Here is a 17,809-nt window from a genome sequence, read left to right on the forward strand (position 1 = left end):
AGAGGAAAGTCCCTCTCTATGGATGTGGGACGATTGGATGCACTCGGCTGGCATACAAACGAACAGGGGATGTCTGCAAAAATGACAAAGTTTGAAGGAAATGGGCATGTAGAGAGAGCATGAAGGTTGGAGTATAGGGGGGCTGGTGAGCAACGTGATGGTAGCTTTGGATCGGGATGCCTGGTTCACCCAGGGGGTGGGGGGCTGGGGAGGAGCAGTTCAAGGGGGGGGGGGTTTAGATGGGGGGGCAGCATTGGTTTGCTGTTGGTGAAAATGTGGTTTTGAAAAGTGTCATTTGATATTGGCATGTATTGTGCTGCGAATTATAAACCTAAAAAAAAATAATAATAAAAGCTTGCGTTATTAAAAAAAAGAAAATGCAGCTCCTACGTATCGGGCATAACTAGTTAGGCAGGAGCTACCGCTGGGTGATAACCAGGAGCTAGTACATAGTGTGCAGCAAATCTAACTGCGCAAAATGCAAACTCTGTGCCTTTTTATATTCTCCAATGTGCCTTAGGTGTGTTCTTTATTCTCCATTAAATACATTCCCAAAGATACACAGTTAATATCACATAGCTATATTTGTACGGCACCACTTTACACAAGAGTCAAAAGTAGCTCCTGGTAGCTGTTGGTTTCAAGCTAAACAGGCACCCGCTCGCTATAGCCAGGAACTAGGTAGCTCCCAGCTCCTGGCAACCTCGAACCCTCTCACCCCTTATGCTTTAAATATCATATAGCGGTGTCTGTTTATCGATTGAGAGTTAAATTCATATATACGGAAAATAACCACTTATTGTGTTAGGCAATGCTTGCTGTGAGGGCTCCCTTAGACATGCAATGTAGGACTGCTGAGGCAGTGCTTTCACAAGCTCTCAGGGCACTAGGTGAAGGCCACCTGTGCCTCCATCTTGGATTTTTTGTGCCGGTTTGAACAATGGAGACTTCCTCCCCACCGGAAGTGGGTCAGGGGCGGTGGCCCTACACCACTCAGCTGAAGAGGTGGCCACTGGAAATCGCCAGACCAGAGCGACCGACCCATAAGCTGAGGATCACGTGATGACAAGACAGCATGGAAACTGAAGACAAGCCTATGGGGATATACAAGAAGGGTTGTGTCTCGTGGGGCAGGAAAGGTCAAACGGAAGTGACATGTAGTGTAAGGCGTTAGAGCATGGGGAGATAAAAAGGGATGGTGAGTTGGATGGGTGGGCTAGTCTGGGTGGTGGGTTAATGGAGTGCTGTCCGTTTATGTGGGTTGCAAAGCAGAACCAGTAATACATATCTTGCTTTGCTTCTTCCCAGAGAACCGTAATAAGGAACATCGAGAACCAAGGGCGAACGAATCGACGAGAAACTCGCCCAAGCGAGGACTTCATAAAGAAAATATCAGAAAACTAGACCCACTGGGCAAACCTTTAACGAGTAACAAAGAATGCGACGAGGTAGAAGTCACAAAATACGACAGAAAACGAGTAGGGCCATTATTGCCGACCAAAAGAACGTGTAAACAGATGGTGCAATCGGCGCATAAAGGCAACGAAGACAAGGAAAAATCAAATCCTTTACAAAAGTTGTGGGCATGGCTCCCGAAAGCTCTAGGCCCCCCCCAAAAAAAAAAAATATATAGCAATTCATTGCCATCAAGAGTTCTGGCGACGACGACTTGAAAAAGAGGCCCAAATACAAATCTAGCTAAACTCTGCTCATGGAATACGCGGGGGTTTATGCACCTTACAGTACAGGGCGATGTGAACTTTGCCTCTTTTGACATCATGTGTTTTCAAGAGACATGGCTTACCACAAAACCCATTAGATGGTTTTGAAATAGCCTTCGCAACAGCCAAAAAGGGACCAAAAGGCCGACCCTCCTCTGGCTTGATAACTGCAGTTAGAATGGGAAAAGGAATGAAAATAGGATCCTGACACTTTCCTTCTTGATGATTTCAGTACAAGTAAAATGGAATTACTGGGACGCATTACATAACACATCTGTCTCGACAACCGCAATAATCATAAACTTAAACTGGAACCCAGAAGCCATCTCAAACAAGGATTTTTTGGATATGGTCTAACAAGAAATCGATAAAGCATACATTGTACACTCCGAAGTCCATTAATATGTTTGCGGCGACTTGAACGCTGTATGTGAAAAGAAACCGATGAGAACCAAAGCTGAAGCAAGGGGTGCAGCATGGTCATTATTGATGAAATCTAAAGACCTGTTCAATGTGGCCGCCACATTTGGGAACTCAGTCCAGTATCCAACAGGTCTTGGTTCTGAGGCAACAATAGATTATATCTACGCCTCATCGGCCTTACTGTATCATTTCATCCTTCGACGTGGTCAAAACCAAGGCGAGCGACCATAATCTTCTATGCCTGTCCTGGCCAACCATTTCAACTGAAAAAATAGTCTCGGCCCCAAAGCTTGAAACAAATGCAAAAGGAAACCGACTCGCATTGTGCCTAAACAATGTCATCTCTCTGACAAATAACTACTCCAAGTTAGAGCCTCAAGAGCATGTCTTTATCCTTCCCGACTACAGTCTTCAAGAAACCGAGATTGAAGAATAGAACAACTACGAACAAATCAATCCACACTTATGACCAAATCTTGGTCGAGAAAAGACGTCAATTTAGGAAGGCCAAGAGAAGATTAGTGAAAATCAGATCTGACCCTAACAAACAACTTTGGACCAGTGAGCTAAAAGCTTACAAGTCATGGCTGCGAGACCATCGTCTCGCCATTTTTCAAAAAGATTCGGAAGACATGTTGCGAAGTGTGTCAACCAAAAACCCGAGAGTATTCTGGGCCCTGATAAACGCAACGGAACAATTCAGACGCTTTAATCAATGGCATTGCAGAGGCTAAATGGATAGAGTTTTTTGCAAACCTTTTTTTCGATCCAAAGGTTGGCACTGAAACTACACAGGTCCAAAGTACAGAACCCTGGGTGGAGCTTCACGATCCTGAAGACATAGCGTACACTTTGAAAAAATTGAAAAACTCTAGGGCCCCTGGGCCCGATGGCCTGACAAATAGGCATCTAAAAGAACATCCTGAGGCATGGGCTAAATTCATATGTGCGGTCTTCCGAAGATTGACAACGGCGAGGGTTCTACCTGAATCTTGGACCACCGCAGTTGTTGTACCCATTTACAAGAGAGGGGCGAGCGATGATCCTACAAATTTCCGGCCTATTGCCCCGTTGAACGCGATTGGCAAGGTGTATGGTTCCTTACTCTTACAACATTTCCAAAGGTGGGCAAAGGACGCACCCTGCGAAGATCCCCTTCAATTTGGCTTCAAAAAGAATGTGGGAACAACAATTAACATTCTAACGGTTAACATCTTAAAATACAAAAGCCTTGCGGGCGACACCCGTACCTACATGGCTTTTATTGACCTAAGACAAGCCTTTGACCAAGTTAACAGAGCGAGGCTCTGGGCAAAGTTAAGGTCCTGGAAGTGCCCAGCGTCTATTCTACATCCTATCATAGCACTACATACGGCCACAAGGATACAAGTGAGGCTTGACAACCAAGGCGTACTTTCGGAGGAGATCCCAACCAATCAGGGAGTCAAGCAAGGCTGCCCGCTGGCCCCGGCACTATTCCCAGGCTTCATTGGCGACTACAAAGAATCAGAAGCAAAGGTCAGATCATTCCCTCCGAGTATAGGCCAAATGAAAATCTTGAGAATTATGTATGCGGATGACATCATCATCGCAGATCAAACTGCAATAGGGCTCCAGAGACAACTTAACAACTTTGCTGATTACATCAAGGCAAATGGTCCTGAAATAAACAAGCACAAGACCAAAATCATGTTCTTTGGGAAAAGCAGAAGTAAAAGCGACTCATATGCATGGTCTTTGGAAGGTGAATACATCGACACAGTCACAGAATTCAAATATATCGGCATTGTGGTGGACAACTCACAAAGGGAGATTGCAATGCAAAAACATCTGCTACTAAAAATAAAGAACTTAACATTGCAGGCAAAAGCGATAGATAGAAAATATGGTTGCTTCTCCCTCATACCAATTGTGGACTTTTACAAGGCCAAGATAGTCCCTACACTGGTCTACGGAGCTGAAGCTATACCAGGGTTACCACACACCATCTGGACGAAACCTGAAAGCCAATACTGGAGAGAGGTCCTAAATTTACCAAATTCAACACCATTGGTTTTGATCAGACGCGAAATGAGCCAACTCTCACTTGCCGCGATAGTGGAAAGGAACAGTGATGTTTAGAAAATTATTGCTGGAAAATCGCCCTGAGCTTTTGGAAGCAATAAACAGAGGCAGCAGCAGGGCGCCTGGCTGTATTGAACAAATGGTAGAGGGATCAAGAAGAGAAATTAGACTCCATTCAATGTTACAAAAAAAAAAAAAGAGTTGACGGACAAACCGATGAAAATCCAGAATAAACTAAACTAGCTTCATTGGATACTTACATTGGAGCAGGCCGCTTACTTTGCACCTGCCACAGACGTTCCATAAACTACACGAAGTACAAGCGTATGTGAAAAAATATCCAAACCGCAAGCTGAGGAACATCTTTATAAGAGCCCGTCTCAATTTACTCCATAAGAACGAAATTTTGAAGATACGAGGCCTGGCCACCACAAATACGTGTAGATTTTGCAAAGATCCGGCCATGGTGGAAACGACCAAACATCTATTGTTAAGGTGTCCAGGAGTAGAGGCTATAAGAGGTCCTTACCTGAAGGAGATACTATCCGCAGCTCACACCTTTGATGTAGAGACTTGGTGGGCGTGGTTAATTGGAGGCGGACGAACCACTTGGGTCACGGCCACAGCAAAAATCTTGGACACAATTCTGTCAACTATAGAAAAATGAACATAGGTAAACAATATTCAAACGGAAAGGAATGAAACGCAAAAAAAAAAAAACTTAAAAACCCTTGGGTTAAATAAAGTATAAAAAAATATATATATATCTTGCTTTGTTCAGTCTCTACAAGACTAGAGTGCTTCTGCATCAATAGGTCTAAAGAATAAAAATTCTACTGTCTGGAAGTAAACGGCGTGTGGTATCAGAGAGCATGTCAAAGTAGGTATTGGGCCAAGAGAGACAGTAAAGATGGAAGGGGTTGGGTGTACAGAGGCAGAGTTCAGCCAGGGTATAAACCTTTCCGTGATGTGCAGAGTTAATAATGAAAAATAAATAACGCAACAAATGGTCGATGTTTTGGTTAAAGGTATATATGGGGGTGGGGTAAGTGATTAAAAAGGTGTGGAAGAGTTGGGGCGGGGTAAAAAAAAGCTGGGGACAGCCCCCCCCAACCCCAAATTAAAAAAAACATCCAATTTTTAGTTATTTAGCTTTCATTGAAAAGGTTTAGTCATTCGTTATAAAGACATGTAACCCCCTTCCACATGATCTGGTCCAGTTGCCATGCTTCCACACAAATAGCCTCCTTCGGCTTTTGGGTCGGACAAAATTGCAGATCTGCTGCCCTTTGAGGTGCTGGACACAGACCAACTTCATATTGAAACTATAAGCAAAAGGCCATCATCTCAATGTCACAAACACAGTTGGAGCATCCAGTGTAGCAGAGGTGAATAAATATCTGTGCCGGGTCTCGCGTTTACAGGTGTACAAGGCTTGCAGTCAGCAGATGTGAGCACAGGAACAAAGGAGACACTTCATCGGCTCCCCCGCCTTTGGATTGGCTACTCACAGACACGTCAAGGTTGTAGATGAGTGGGGAAGGTGTGTGGCGGTGTAGCTCATAAGCAGATTTTTGGTGGCACCCAGTACAGACAACCCAGCATAAACGCTGAGTGGGGGATCCTATGCCCCCATGCCTCCCTCGCCATCTGCCACCAGGTCCTTGGACCTCAGCTTACAGCTATGTTGAGTTGTGCACCACCTCTGTCCAGCACAAGATGGAAACACTGCATGTTCATCAAAATGCACTACCCTATGGCCACACAGTGAGCATCAGGTGACAATGGATGGAGAACATGTGGCAGAGCACCATCACCCCTGCTCTGCCTTGTGGTGCTCCGGCACCATTAGCAGATGTCTCTCCAACAGGAACATGGGGAGTGCACAAGCCATATCCTATGCATTCTTACCAGTGTTGGTTAACTATTGAGGATCCCTAGTCAACATTTTACTGAGGAGTGGGATTTTCATATGAATAGGGAAACAATTGCGAGACCAAACAGTGGGTTGAAGCAAAATAATAAACGGTTTGTACTGAATTTGGAATTTTGAGATGAAAAGCATCACAAGACAGAAAAATGCTTCAGCGGCGTGATTATCCATATAGATTTTAATGTCAGAAAAAAAAATAGTGTTAAATACAACGAAAGATGTAAAAGGTTCAATGTGTCAAAGGCAGGAGAGGAAGATACAAAGATGGAAATGATATTATATGGTATTTGTAACGCGCCTATACACAAGTGTTTCAAGGCGCGAAAAGGTTCTCTAGCTATTCCGATGAACACCTTTCTGAACCTCTGATGGTAACAGGGGTGTCAAATTACGAAATTGAGTTTTGCAGATACTCATCAGTTCCCCCATTAAAACACTTTTGAAGGGGAACAAAAATGAATTGGAATGAATCCATGTTCAGATACAGTCAAGTATGCAGTCTGATAACAAGCTTAACGCTTTTACGGGCAATGGCAGTTCCTTAGACCACCCTGTACAAAATGAGCTTTTGTGGCAGTAATGAGGCAGCCAAAAAACTGTTAACGTTGTACTACATTGACTAGAGGGGACTGGTGACTGCCTCTACCCCAGGGTGGTGTATTGCAACAGATTCATTGTTGGAAAGATTTACATTCTTACTAAAAAAAATGAAACTTGTGTGTGCAAATTAGGTAGAGAATTAGGCGCTGTAGCTGGAAAGGAGGGGGGGTCTCGTTTGGGGTCAAATAACAGGAGGTGAAAGACGCAAGTGGGTGGGGTAGTTCTGCCTACTGAAAAGGAGCAAACCGGTCATGAAATCATGAGCACAGTGTGAGAAAATAACTGCAAGCTCAACACAATAGGAGGGGGGGGGTGATGGGGTGGACGTGGCTGGTGGCAGGATAGGACACACGGCCCGAGTGTGGACGTATAGTCTCGGTTGTTTGGCTACGTGGCTGCACTGTGTTGAGTAACCAAGGTTGTGGTTGTAGTATGTGTGGGTTTGGTTAGGGAAGTGATTGTTCGGCAATGGGTGGCTGATGGGGTTTGATGCTTGCTCCATTCAATGGACAGGTTTGCTTACTGCTGGTGTATACGCGAGGCCTGGAAGCATCATTCGTTTTTTCCATCGATTCTCGCTAGGAATAGTGTGGCAATTTAAAAGGTCAAAAGGAACTTGTGCCCTATGCCAGCACACTAAAGACCTAAACTCTGGAGTCGTCTTGGTGAGGTTCGAGGGTGGGGAGCCAGAGCGGCCTTTTTGTAGCGGTTCTCGTGTGTGGGCTCACCCGGTAGAGGGTGCCAGTTTAGCGGAGGCTGCACAAGTACATCTTCAAAGTGCAGCTGGGGCCAATAGAGGTGCGTCCCTTCAGAGCAGCTCGCTCCTTTTATCTCTCCAGGTGATGATCGGTGTTAATGGATACGTTGCTTGCAGCACATTTCCAAGTAGATCAGCAGCTAATCTGAACACGAAATTGGAGATACTGGTATCCACTGAAAGCCTTTCCGCCTAGCCACTACATCTCCACATATCCAAAGAAAAGAGGTAGATTTCGCGTCAGTGAAACAAAGTCTTACAGCGGAAAAGTAGGGATTCCGAGAAACCAGAACCAATGAAAAACTAAACCACGCTAGATTTCTTCACAAAAAAGCGCCGTATGGAAGGATCACAGAACGACCCTAGTGACAATAAGTGAAAAGGCACAGCGAGCACTCGTTATAAAAGCTGCAGTATGCTGCGAGCCTGACTGGAGGAATTGGCCGAGGCATACATTGAGAGACTGGCGGCATAGAAGTACCTAGACCAGTGAACGGGCCTTTAAGATCTACTGACAAAGAAGCCGGACAAGAAAGCAATGCAGGGCGTTTGCTGAGTCAGAAGGCGCAATCGTGTGTGCGAGTTAGGACATCCGAGCAGTGGGGCCAAGTATGGCAGCAGCAGGAGTATCCGTATTGCAAAGAATTATTCTTGAAGACAGATGGTGTGGGGGAGTCATTTATATGGTGTTAAGAACGCAACTGGGGGTGAAATTGGAAGGGGGGCGTGACGATCTGAAGGGAATGTGCTAGCGGCAGGAAGGCTAGCCAGGATAACCATCCGAGACACGATACGTTAAGTTCACCTTCTCCCAGTACGTCCACCATGTCCTTGCCGCCAGTGCAGTCAGTATATGAGGGGGCACGGCAAGGATTTACGGGATGAACCCACTGAAAACGCTTCTACAGCGGGCCCGTGTGTCAATCGCCGAGCCATGGTGGCAGCTGCACAGGCGGTGCAAAAAGTATGCGTGCGGAAAGGCCGTGCTGCACAGACTTTAACCCGCTCCTCTCGTGTTAATGGAATCATCGCCAAACGGCAACAGAGACACAAAACTACCGGACCGGACACACTATTGATCAGAGGCCAGGCACCATCTTAGAGCAGAACATGGAGGCGGCAGCCGAGATTCACGGACCGCGCCTACGTCAAGCACGTAAATCTCTCCTCAGCACTGGGGGGGCTGCGCAAAGCTAGGAGACACCAGATGGCGACCTTATAGGCCACCAGAGATAGCGAGAAGCCACCACGGCGTAACAGGACACTTCAAAATCAGCCACCACATTGCAAGGATAATCGCATACTCCAAAAGTCCCGCATACAAGCAACACGTACCTGATAATCTCCCTCTAACGCCTCTGCCCAAATAAAGCACATCGGAATAAAATAATTGAATTCCAACCTCGTCCCGGTGTCTGCAGATTGGTGTGGCCCCACCCCCTTCCCCATGCAATTCTTCCAGAAGGTTCAGCCAGGGCCGGACCGTTATTCCTCGTACCACTTTTCCGTTATTCGTCCATACGCGCTCACCGTTATGTCTTTGAAGAAGCCGCCGGGCGTCGATGCCCACACGTACTTGGCGTCGATGTAGCCGACAATGGCGGCCTCTTGACAGCTCCCGTCCGCCATCAGATTATCCACATAGCCCTGCCAGCCTGACATCTTCCCGTGGCGGAGGGGTTCTCGGCGCTGGCCTTAAGATTCCCGGGGCTGACGGGCTCCTGCTGCGCGGACGGGGGAGGTGCTGGTGATGGACACGGGCAGCAGCTGGGGTGGCACGTCCGGCAGCAGTCTAAGCTCCGGCAGGAAGGATCGGGCAGTGCCCGGTGCAGCAGCCACGCCCTCGACCACCCCCACCAACGAATCCCTCCGCCTGCCACCGCGAACCCAAGAAGGGCGGAGGGATACAGACCAATCACCACCTCCACGTGCGCGCACATCCTGCCACTGCCAAAGGAAACCGTTAGGTAGACAATAAACGGCAATAATAGTTCGTGGTGCGCTACCTGCGGGACATCGAGCTGGGTTTGGCTGCCCCCTTTTCCTCCCCACACTGGTAGCAGGGATGGCCACTTTATAGCCGGGCATAGCGAGGTCTCGTTCAAACGCAGGCAATTTACGACCAGTCTAAATTCTGCAGGGTGCTTCTGAGTGAACAAAAGACTCGAGCAATAATCGAGTAAAAAAATAAATAAAGGCCCCTGTTTGACATTATCTTTTTACCTTTTTCATCTCCACACATGCATAAATGGCAGCCATCCCAATTTAGAAAGGACACTTTTTTCTATAAAAAATATTGCTATGTTTCACTTTGTTCCACCTAAAATAATTCTAATCCCAATGCATTTCTTAATTTCTCTGATGAAATCACACTGCAGGGAGCTTCAGAGCACTGTCATGTATGGGCCAGCAATTCCCTCTTAGTCGAGATTCGTGGTGGAATGGGGTATCCTTTCAATACAGAAAGCGTTTGTATATTTATGTATGTGAGCTACAGTACCCGAAGCATTGCATACTAGTGACCAACTCTGCAATTTCGTTTCTGTAGTTAGTTTTTTAATTTACCATAACGATCTCCTACTGGATTGGTTAAGTGCTGGCCTCTGACATAGGACAAGCCAGCAAGCACTTAAAAACCGCAACAGCCAGGATGCAAGTCCTCTTTCCAAGATGAACACATTGAGTGCCATTACCTCTACATCCTCTCTTCCTCCCTCTACTTATTTTTTAGGGCCGGCCTCCCTTAACAGAAACCATCTTCCAAACCCAAATGTTCTGCCCTCCCTCCAGGGACTTTTATAATCTCTCAGGGTTTAGTGCTTGAGTGTCAAGTTGTATTGTGGGGCTGCCAAGTGGCAAAAGAACCAGACGAGCCAAGCCAGATGAGCGATTTTGTGTTTGAGCTACGTTATTGCCAAAGATTGTCCTTGCACTCCGCTTTCCCAGAGAATTCCCCAACCGTCCTCTGCTCTCTTCCCTCGTCCGCCAACCCATTCTAGAATGGTTTTAGCATTGGTGGAGTTATTAGTGGCGGGACTCCCTTTCTCCTGCGCACCTCCTCTTTTCTTGTTTCTGAATCAGACCAGCAGCCTGGATCCTGGTTTGTCAGGGAACCAACTCCAGGGTTCCCATTTATTTAGAAGAGTTGTGGGGATGACAAACTATGGATCAGTTGGGCGCTGGTAGGGTATGATTGTCCGGTGGTCGCTGTTGAGCGAATTAATCAAATATATGGTCCAGTCAAGTCTTTGTCATTAATTTGGTTGTTTATTTTTGGTTAGTTAGAACCAAAGAAAACATCATTGTAGAAATGAATGACAATTTTTGAAATGGTGAATCGCTACACAACCGCCGCGCATTTCAACATAAGTCTTTTTCAAGGCCAATTGAGTTAGGGGGTGGGCTTCGAGATGCTGTAGGCTGGTCCTCCCAGATAAGGGCGCCAGGAGGGCTGGATAGCCGTTCGTTGGCCCGGTCCGGCGAGTTCGTTGTGTGCGAGCGTTCTCGGAAAGGATGGGACAGCACTCCCTCCACCCCCTTTAAAATCTTCAACATTCTACTCCTTCCCTTTAAGGTTATTTCAACTCTAAAAACATAAACCAAGAAACATATCTAAACAATTTCCCAATCAACTAATAACATCAAACAAATTCAAAACAACATAACATGGTTATTTAAATCTATGTAACTTCAGATCAAACAAATCAAATTGTAAATTCCATCAACAGTGCATGCAATCTCACGTACTATCTCACACATAAAACTTTAACTGCTCTAGATCTACTCCTCTGAATCTTACAGGAATTTTTGGCCAGCGTCTCTTCTCCTTCACTCGCTGGGCACCAGATTCAGGACTTAAAGCCGTAACCCTGCCTAGTGTCCTCAACTTCTCCAGAAATATTCAGGTTGGTGTTAATACCTTGGTCAGTGTCATCTCTATCTGTGCACCTATCCTGGTTTGACACACATGGTGAGTCCACCTGGGGACTCAACAGAGGTAACATGGTCAAACCCCTTCCCTGGGTCAGTGGTTCAATGCTTGGACTGTTGCGACCTATGTCTTCCATACCTTGCCATCTGCTGTACAAACAGCTCCCTTAAGTACCTGGACAACAGTGTGATGTGATTAATAATTTGGCAACCCTTTTGGATGGTTCAAAATTAAGATTCAATTAGCAGGATCTAAAAGCATTGCTTAGGTGTCAGGCATCACCCTGTAGGCAGGAGCTACCGCAGGGGAACCGGGAGCTACTAGGATATGCTACTTTAACTTTTTGCAATTTTGTATGATACATGCTGTTAAATGTATTCTAATTTTTTATTGACATTCTCAGTTAATTCTCAGTTAATGTCACATATACATGTTTGTAAGGCACTCGTTGTCACGAGGAGCCTAAAATAGCCCCGGTTAGCTGGTTTCAAGCTAACCAGGCGCTCCTAAAATAAAGCGTGGTATCTGCAGAAATTATCGATTTTGAAAATACCTACTGCAAAATTACCACATTTTTTGGTTGAATTTGTTGGGGATTTTTGTACATTTTTAGTAAAAAATATATGCAGGATGGGGTAATGATATATGTTAATGCAGGGGGAAGTGGAGGGCGTGCAGGGTGCTCCCCCTCCACCACCGCAGTATTAAAAACAAACAAAATTTCACCAACCAAAATTCAGTCGTTTTGCAGAAGGTCTTTTATTTCCGATCATTTCACAGTAATCCCTAAAGCGCAGGAGCTAGATGGCTCACAGCAATTTCGAACCCTGTTTTCGGAACTGCACCTGGTAACTAGACCTTCAACCGATCACCTACTTAAAACATGCTTGTTGAGTGTAATGTGATCGTTGAAATTGTGCTTTCAGCTGCTATTGGCTCCTATCATCAGAGTGGTGGAATGTATTTGTTAAAAAATATTTTTGTCCAACGGACAAGACATTCAAGAAATGTACTTGTAGGATTCTGGAATGTTGGTGAACAAGGCAGCAGCTTAAACCAACTGCTCCTGCTCCCTCCCAGCCTATGGATAATAATAATACTGGAAATTGAGAAAAATGAATCCTGCGCTGATGTCAAAGAAGAAGATTGAGATCCCTGACAACCCCAACTCCAAAAAAGCTAAACAAGGGGAGAAGATGGGTGAGAGTTCAGAGAATGGTGACATGTATGCACTGCTTCTCCAGATTGCCCAGGATGTGAAGGAAATGAAGTTTACCCTCAGTGAATTGTCCTCTCAAGTCGGTCACCTGGAGAATAGAGTCACCAAAGTGGAAGCAGAAAATACAACCTTGGCCACGGAGGTTGCAGGGAGTTATATGGCCTACAAGGAGTTGAGATATGAAGTTTCTGATTTGAAGAGGAGGAACCTGATGTTGGAGGCTGATCAAAGGAACTTGCGCTTGCTGGGTGTGAGTGAAGACTCTGCTTTGGACAAAAACCTCGATCACAGAGTCAGAGGAGTACTGGAGGCAACTTTGGGTAACAACATCCTAAAAGAAATGGACATGGATTACTCCTTTAGAGCTGGTAAGCTGGTCCAGGCCGGAAAACCAAGACAGATCATCATGGTGATGTCCAGAGTGAGTGCAAAGGAAAGGATTTTAAAGGCTGCGAGAGAAAAAGGAAACCTTCTGCTAAATGGAGATCAATTGGCGATCTATCCAGATTTCCCTAAGGAAATAGTGGAAATGAGGAAGGCGTTCAAAAGTGCAAAAGCTTTGGCACAAGAAAAGGGGATTAAAACTCTGCTGGTGAAACCAGCGACAATGAAGATATTTTTTGGATCAGGTGTCAAAACCACAGAGGATCCAGCTGAAGCTGAAAAGTGGCTGAGGGCTGGGGGCTTAAACTTGGATAATAGTATTGCAGATTGATGTGATGCATGATGTATGAAGCTGTGAAGATGTAAGGTTACTTTTCTTTATTGATTCATTTTTTCCTGAATTTGTTAGATGGGAATTGGTTTGTTTAGGTATCAGAGCGTTATTAATGTTTCAAATATGCTGTAACGGTTTTTCGCTCGAGCGTAGGCTTGATGTGGGCTCGGATAATGGGTGCTTTACTCTACGGCAGTACGCGCTCTATAGATTTTTTATAGGTGATGGTGCTTGTTTTTGTTTGGACGGAGTGCGGGAGGTGTCGTGCTGTCCGGAAATGTCGGCCGTGCGACACCCTTCGGAGTCTTGCCGGCAGTGGTGTGTTGGATTGGTGGATGCGGGTGACCGGCCACTGTTGACGCACATTTGAGGTAAGGCGTAGTGGCGCGTTCTCCTTTGGGGCCGCAGCACGCGTGTTCCGGGCAATGCGCCTTGCTGCATGCTCAGGTGTTTGGGGGGGGACAGTGGGTGTAGAGGCTGGGGTGCATGTGTTGTGGCTGAGGGGAGGGGAATGCTCTTTGCACAGCTTTATCCCGGACTGCTGTGGTACGTTGATCGCATTGTAATGTGTTTCCATAGCCAGAATTAGATGAAGGAATGCCACGTTTGCGAGTATGCTGCCCAATGCTAATCCCCTGCATATGTAACAGTTGTTCTTGTCCTGGTTGCACACCCCTGACATGCTGAGTGGGGTATATTTGACATGTACTTGTACTGTAATAACGAAGCCAACTGTATGCCATTACCATCACTGCATAAAGAAGGTGAGAGTTGTCACTATTGGGTACCTGGGGTTCCACTGTAGTCTACACCTTTTACTTTGCATGGGTATGTTTCCTTTCGTGCAGTAACGAAATCAGCTGTGAGAATGTAATAGTGCTGTCATCTAATGTGAACACTGACGAGGCCTATGGTTAAGATATGATTGTGCACCTCTGTCTACTTACCAAATCACAGACAGAATTTTCGATTAGGTTTTTTTTTGCAGTAATGCTTACGTTGGAGAGGGTTTGATTGCATTCTCAAAGCGCAATGAGTGATGTGCCAACACGTTATATCTGGAGTGCCCAGTTATACAGTACATTTGGATTAACACGGTGGGGGTTGCAGTTTTGTGCCATGGAAGTCACATGGGGGAATGTAGTGTCCAGGAAATACCGGAGATTCTGATTTTTATGCTTGGCAAGGTGAGTGGTAAGGCCACCGGGATAGTCATGGATTGGTATGTGAATGCCATGGAAAAGTTTAATGCTGTATCTGGCTTCTAATCTCATTTGGTAGGGTGCAGGGACACAGGTATTTTGCAACTCTCTGTACACTTGCTCACACTTTCTAGTGATGATTCACGCTCAATTGCTCAGCATGCCCGCAGTAGTTGGGATTTGTGATGTTTACACTGATGGTTGTGACGGTAGGTGGATTAGTGTGATTCGTTGATGGTTATAATAAGAGAAATCAGGTTTTGTCTAGGCATGTGATTGACACATGGTGTGGTATTTAGCGTTTTTGAGTAGGGGATGTTGCATCTATTCAGGAATGCTCTTATTTGTGCTTTCATTTGCTGGAGAGTTGTGGGAATTCCTTTAGACCAAATTGTATTTTCAACTTCATTTGAATTTGACCAAATGTGGTCTGTGACACCCTTTATGGGCTTTCTATGGGCTGACCTAAGGGAGGGAGGGGGGTAGTCCCTTTCAGCGTGTAGCTGGAAGGGATGTTCTGGATGGTTGGGTGGTTCAAGCCCAGGAGTGTGTTTTTTTTATTTTTTATTTTATTTCTTTACTTGACTATAGGTTTAGGTAGTATTGTGTCTTGTGAATTCATTGCAAGGATTGGGAAACGGGATCTAGCAATGTCTTACACTTATCAGAGGAATTTCAGAGTGGTATCTTGGAATGTGAATGGTGCACATTGTGCTGTCAAGAGGAAGGTGATTTTGAGTAAACTAGGGGAGATGGGGGTGGATGTCGCGATGCTTCAGGAGACTCATTTGTTAGATGCGGATATAGATAAGTGGAAAAAGGAGTGGGTTGGTGATGTTTATGGTTCATCGTTCACTACTGGTTCTAGGGGTGTGTGTATTCTTTTTAGGAAGAATCTCCAGATCACTGGGGTGAAGTGTGTGAAGGATGGGGATGGAAGGATAGTATGTGTCACTGCACATATTCAGGATGCTCAGTATTGTTTCTGCAATATATATGCTCCGAATGGGGGTGATGGTAGTTTTTTTGTAGCTTTAACGCAAATGTTGCAGAATGTAAATGCGATTAATGTGATTTTGGGAGGGGACTTCAATGTGGTTTTAGAACCTGGACTTGATAAAAGTGTGGGGGGTGTGGACAATGCCAACGCTCTGAAAAGAACAGCATTAAAGAGACTAATTGATGAATGGAACCTCACAGATGTTTGGAGATTGCAAAACCCTTCTACGAGACAATATACTTTCTTCTCTGCAAGGCATAATGCTTATTCGAGAATTGACCTCTTTATGACCTCTGGCCTCTGTACACAATCATTCCAAAGGGGTAACATCGGATCACTACTTGTTTCGGACCATGCTCCAATCTCCATAGACTTGCGATTGACCTTCCCGGTTCCTAGGTCTAACACCTGGCGGATGAATGTCTCCCTCTTGGACGACGATGAAATTGTGGACAAAATTGTTCAAGAAGCGAGATTCTTTATATCTGTGAATTGGACTGGTGAAGTCCGGGTGGAGTTTGTGTGGGAAGCCTTCAAACATATATGCGAGGATTGTTGATTGGTTTGTCCAGCAAAAAGAAAAAAATGAGAGATGCAGAAGTGAAAAAGCTTATTGTGGACATTCAGGATCTTGAGAGAAATAATATGCAAAACTTTTCAGATGAGACTATTAAAATATTGAAGCAGAAAAGGAGACGATTGGAAGATTTGTATTCTTCGAAGGCTGAGTGGTTGCTTTTTAGAACCAAAAGCAACTACTATGAAAAAGGAGAAAAATGTGATCGACTTCTGGCACATCGGTTGAGGGTTATGGACAGTGGCAGATCTGTCAATGCAGTGGAAAGACAGGATGGGTTGGTGACTTTTGATCCTGTGGAGATTAATGCAGCATTTCTGTCGTATTATAAAACCCTGTACTCTTCAGAGATCAACTTATCTGAGCGTACAATTGGTCAATTCATTGATGACTGCCATCTGAAGAAAGTGAGTTTGGAATCCTTGGAGTGTATGGAAAGAGATTTGAACGTGGAGGATCTCAGGTTGGCTGCTTATGCGCTGAATTCTGGGAAGTGTCCAGGCCCGGATGGGCTACCAGCTGAACTTTTCAAAATTTTCCCAGAAGAGGTGTTTGCTTTGATGCTAGAGATGCTGCGCGCCTCTTTGAGGAATGGGTGCCTTCCAAGTTCAACAAGACATGCTTCAATCTCCGTTTTTCTGAAGGAGGGACGATCACCAGTGAAAACTGGCAGCTATAGGCCGATCAGTTTATTGAACACGGACAACAAGATTTTCGCCAAGGCGTTAGCTTTGAGGATTGAGAATGCGCTGATGGATATCATAGATGTAGGCCAATCTGGATTTGTAAAAGGCAGACATGTTTCAGAAAATGTGAGAAGATTGTTGCTGACACTGTATGAAAGCAAAGAAAACCATAATGATGTGGTGACATTGTCCTTGGATGCTGAGAAAGCTTTCGACCGTATTGAATGGACATATCTTTTAAGTACATTGAAAGGCTTTGGTTTTGGAGATACCATGATCGGATGGATAAGACTGCTGTATTCCCGGCCGACTGCTTGTGTTCGGACTAATGGCATGGACTCGGGCATTTTTGAACTTGGGAGAGGGACGAGGCAAGGCTGTCCACTGTCACCAATTCTGTTTGTGATCGCCATGGAATTGCTGGCTGTGAGGATAAGAGAAGAGGATAGAATTGAGGGCGTACGCTTTGGTGCAGCCTCCCAGAAAGTTTGGTTGTATGCGGATGACATGCTGGTGGTGGTTCAGAATGTGGAGAGCTCCATTCCTGTGCTGATGGAGTTGATCGATGTGTTCAACAAGGTTTCTGGATACAAGATCAATTGGACCAAGTCGGAAGCGCTGCCGGCATCAACCACTTGCACTGTTTTGAAGATGCAGGGTTTTCCCTTTAAGTGGTGTCCGAATAAGATGAGATACCTTGGGATTTGGCTAACGAATGATGTCTCGAAAATAATGGATGTCAATATTACACATGTGATTCAATCTTTGGAGGTGGACCTGAAGAGATGGAATGCACTTAAATTGAGTCTCTGGGGGAGAATGAATGCCATCAAAATGACATCAACACCGCGAATCAACTATGTGCTCAGTGTGCTTCCCCTGGACGTAAAGAAGGGCCATTGGCGGAAAATTGAGAGTTTAATCCAGTCTTTTCTCTGGGAGAACAAACAGCCACGCCTCAGCTTGTGGAAATTGCAG

The 17,809-nt window shown here is 45.3% G+C and overlaps 1 protein-coding gene across 2 annotated transcripts in view; it reads right to left on the minus strand.

Moving 5' to 3' along the window:
* Positions 1–9,365, minus strand: part of PFN2 (profilin 2) — a 139,474-nt gene extending 130,109 nt beyond the window's left edge. Inside the window, exon 1 of one of the 2 annotated variants that reach the window (XM_069618374.1) lies at positions 9,029–9,365. In XM_069618374.1, the coding sequence (XP_069474475.1) occupies positions 9,029–9,160 (132 nt within the window). In that variant the 5' untranslated portion in view covers positions 9,161–9,365. The remainder of the gene's footprint in view (positions 1–9,028) is intronic. The other variant, XM_069618375.1, reaches the window with a different exon arrangement.
* Between the last annotated feature and the right edge of the window lie 8,444 nt (positions 9,366–17,809).

This window comes from Ambystoma mexicanum, chromosome 10, assembly GCF_040938575.1.
Source record: "Ambystoma mexicanum isolate Mex_15411 chromosome 10, UKY_AmexF1_1, whole genome shotgun sequence".
NCBI lineage: Eukaryota > Metazoa > Chordata > Amphibia > Caudata > Ambystomatidae > Ambystoma > Ambystoma mexicanum.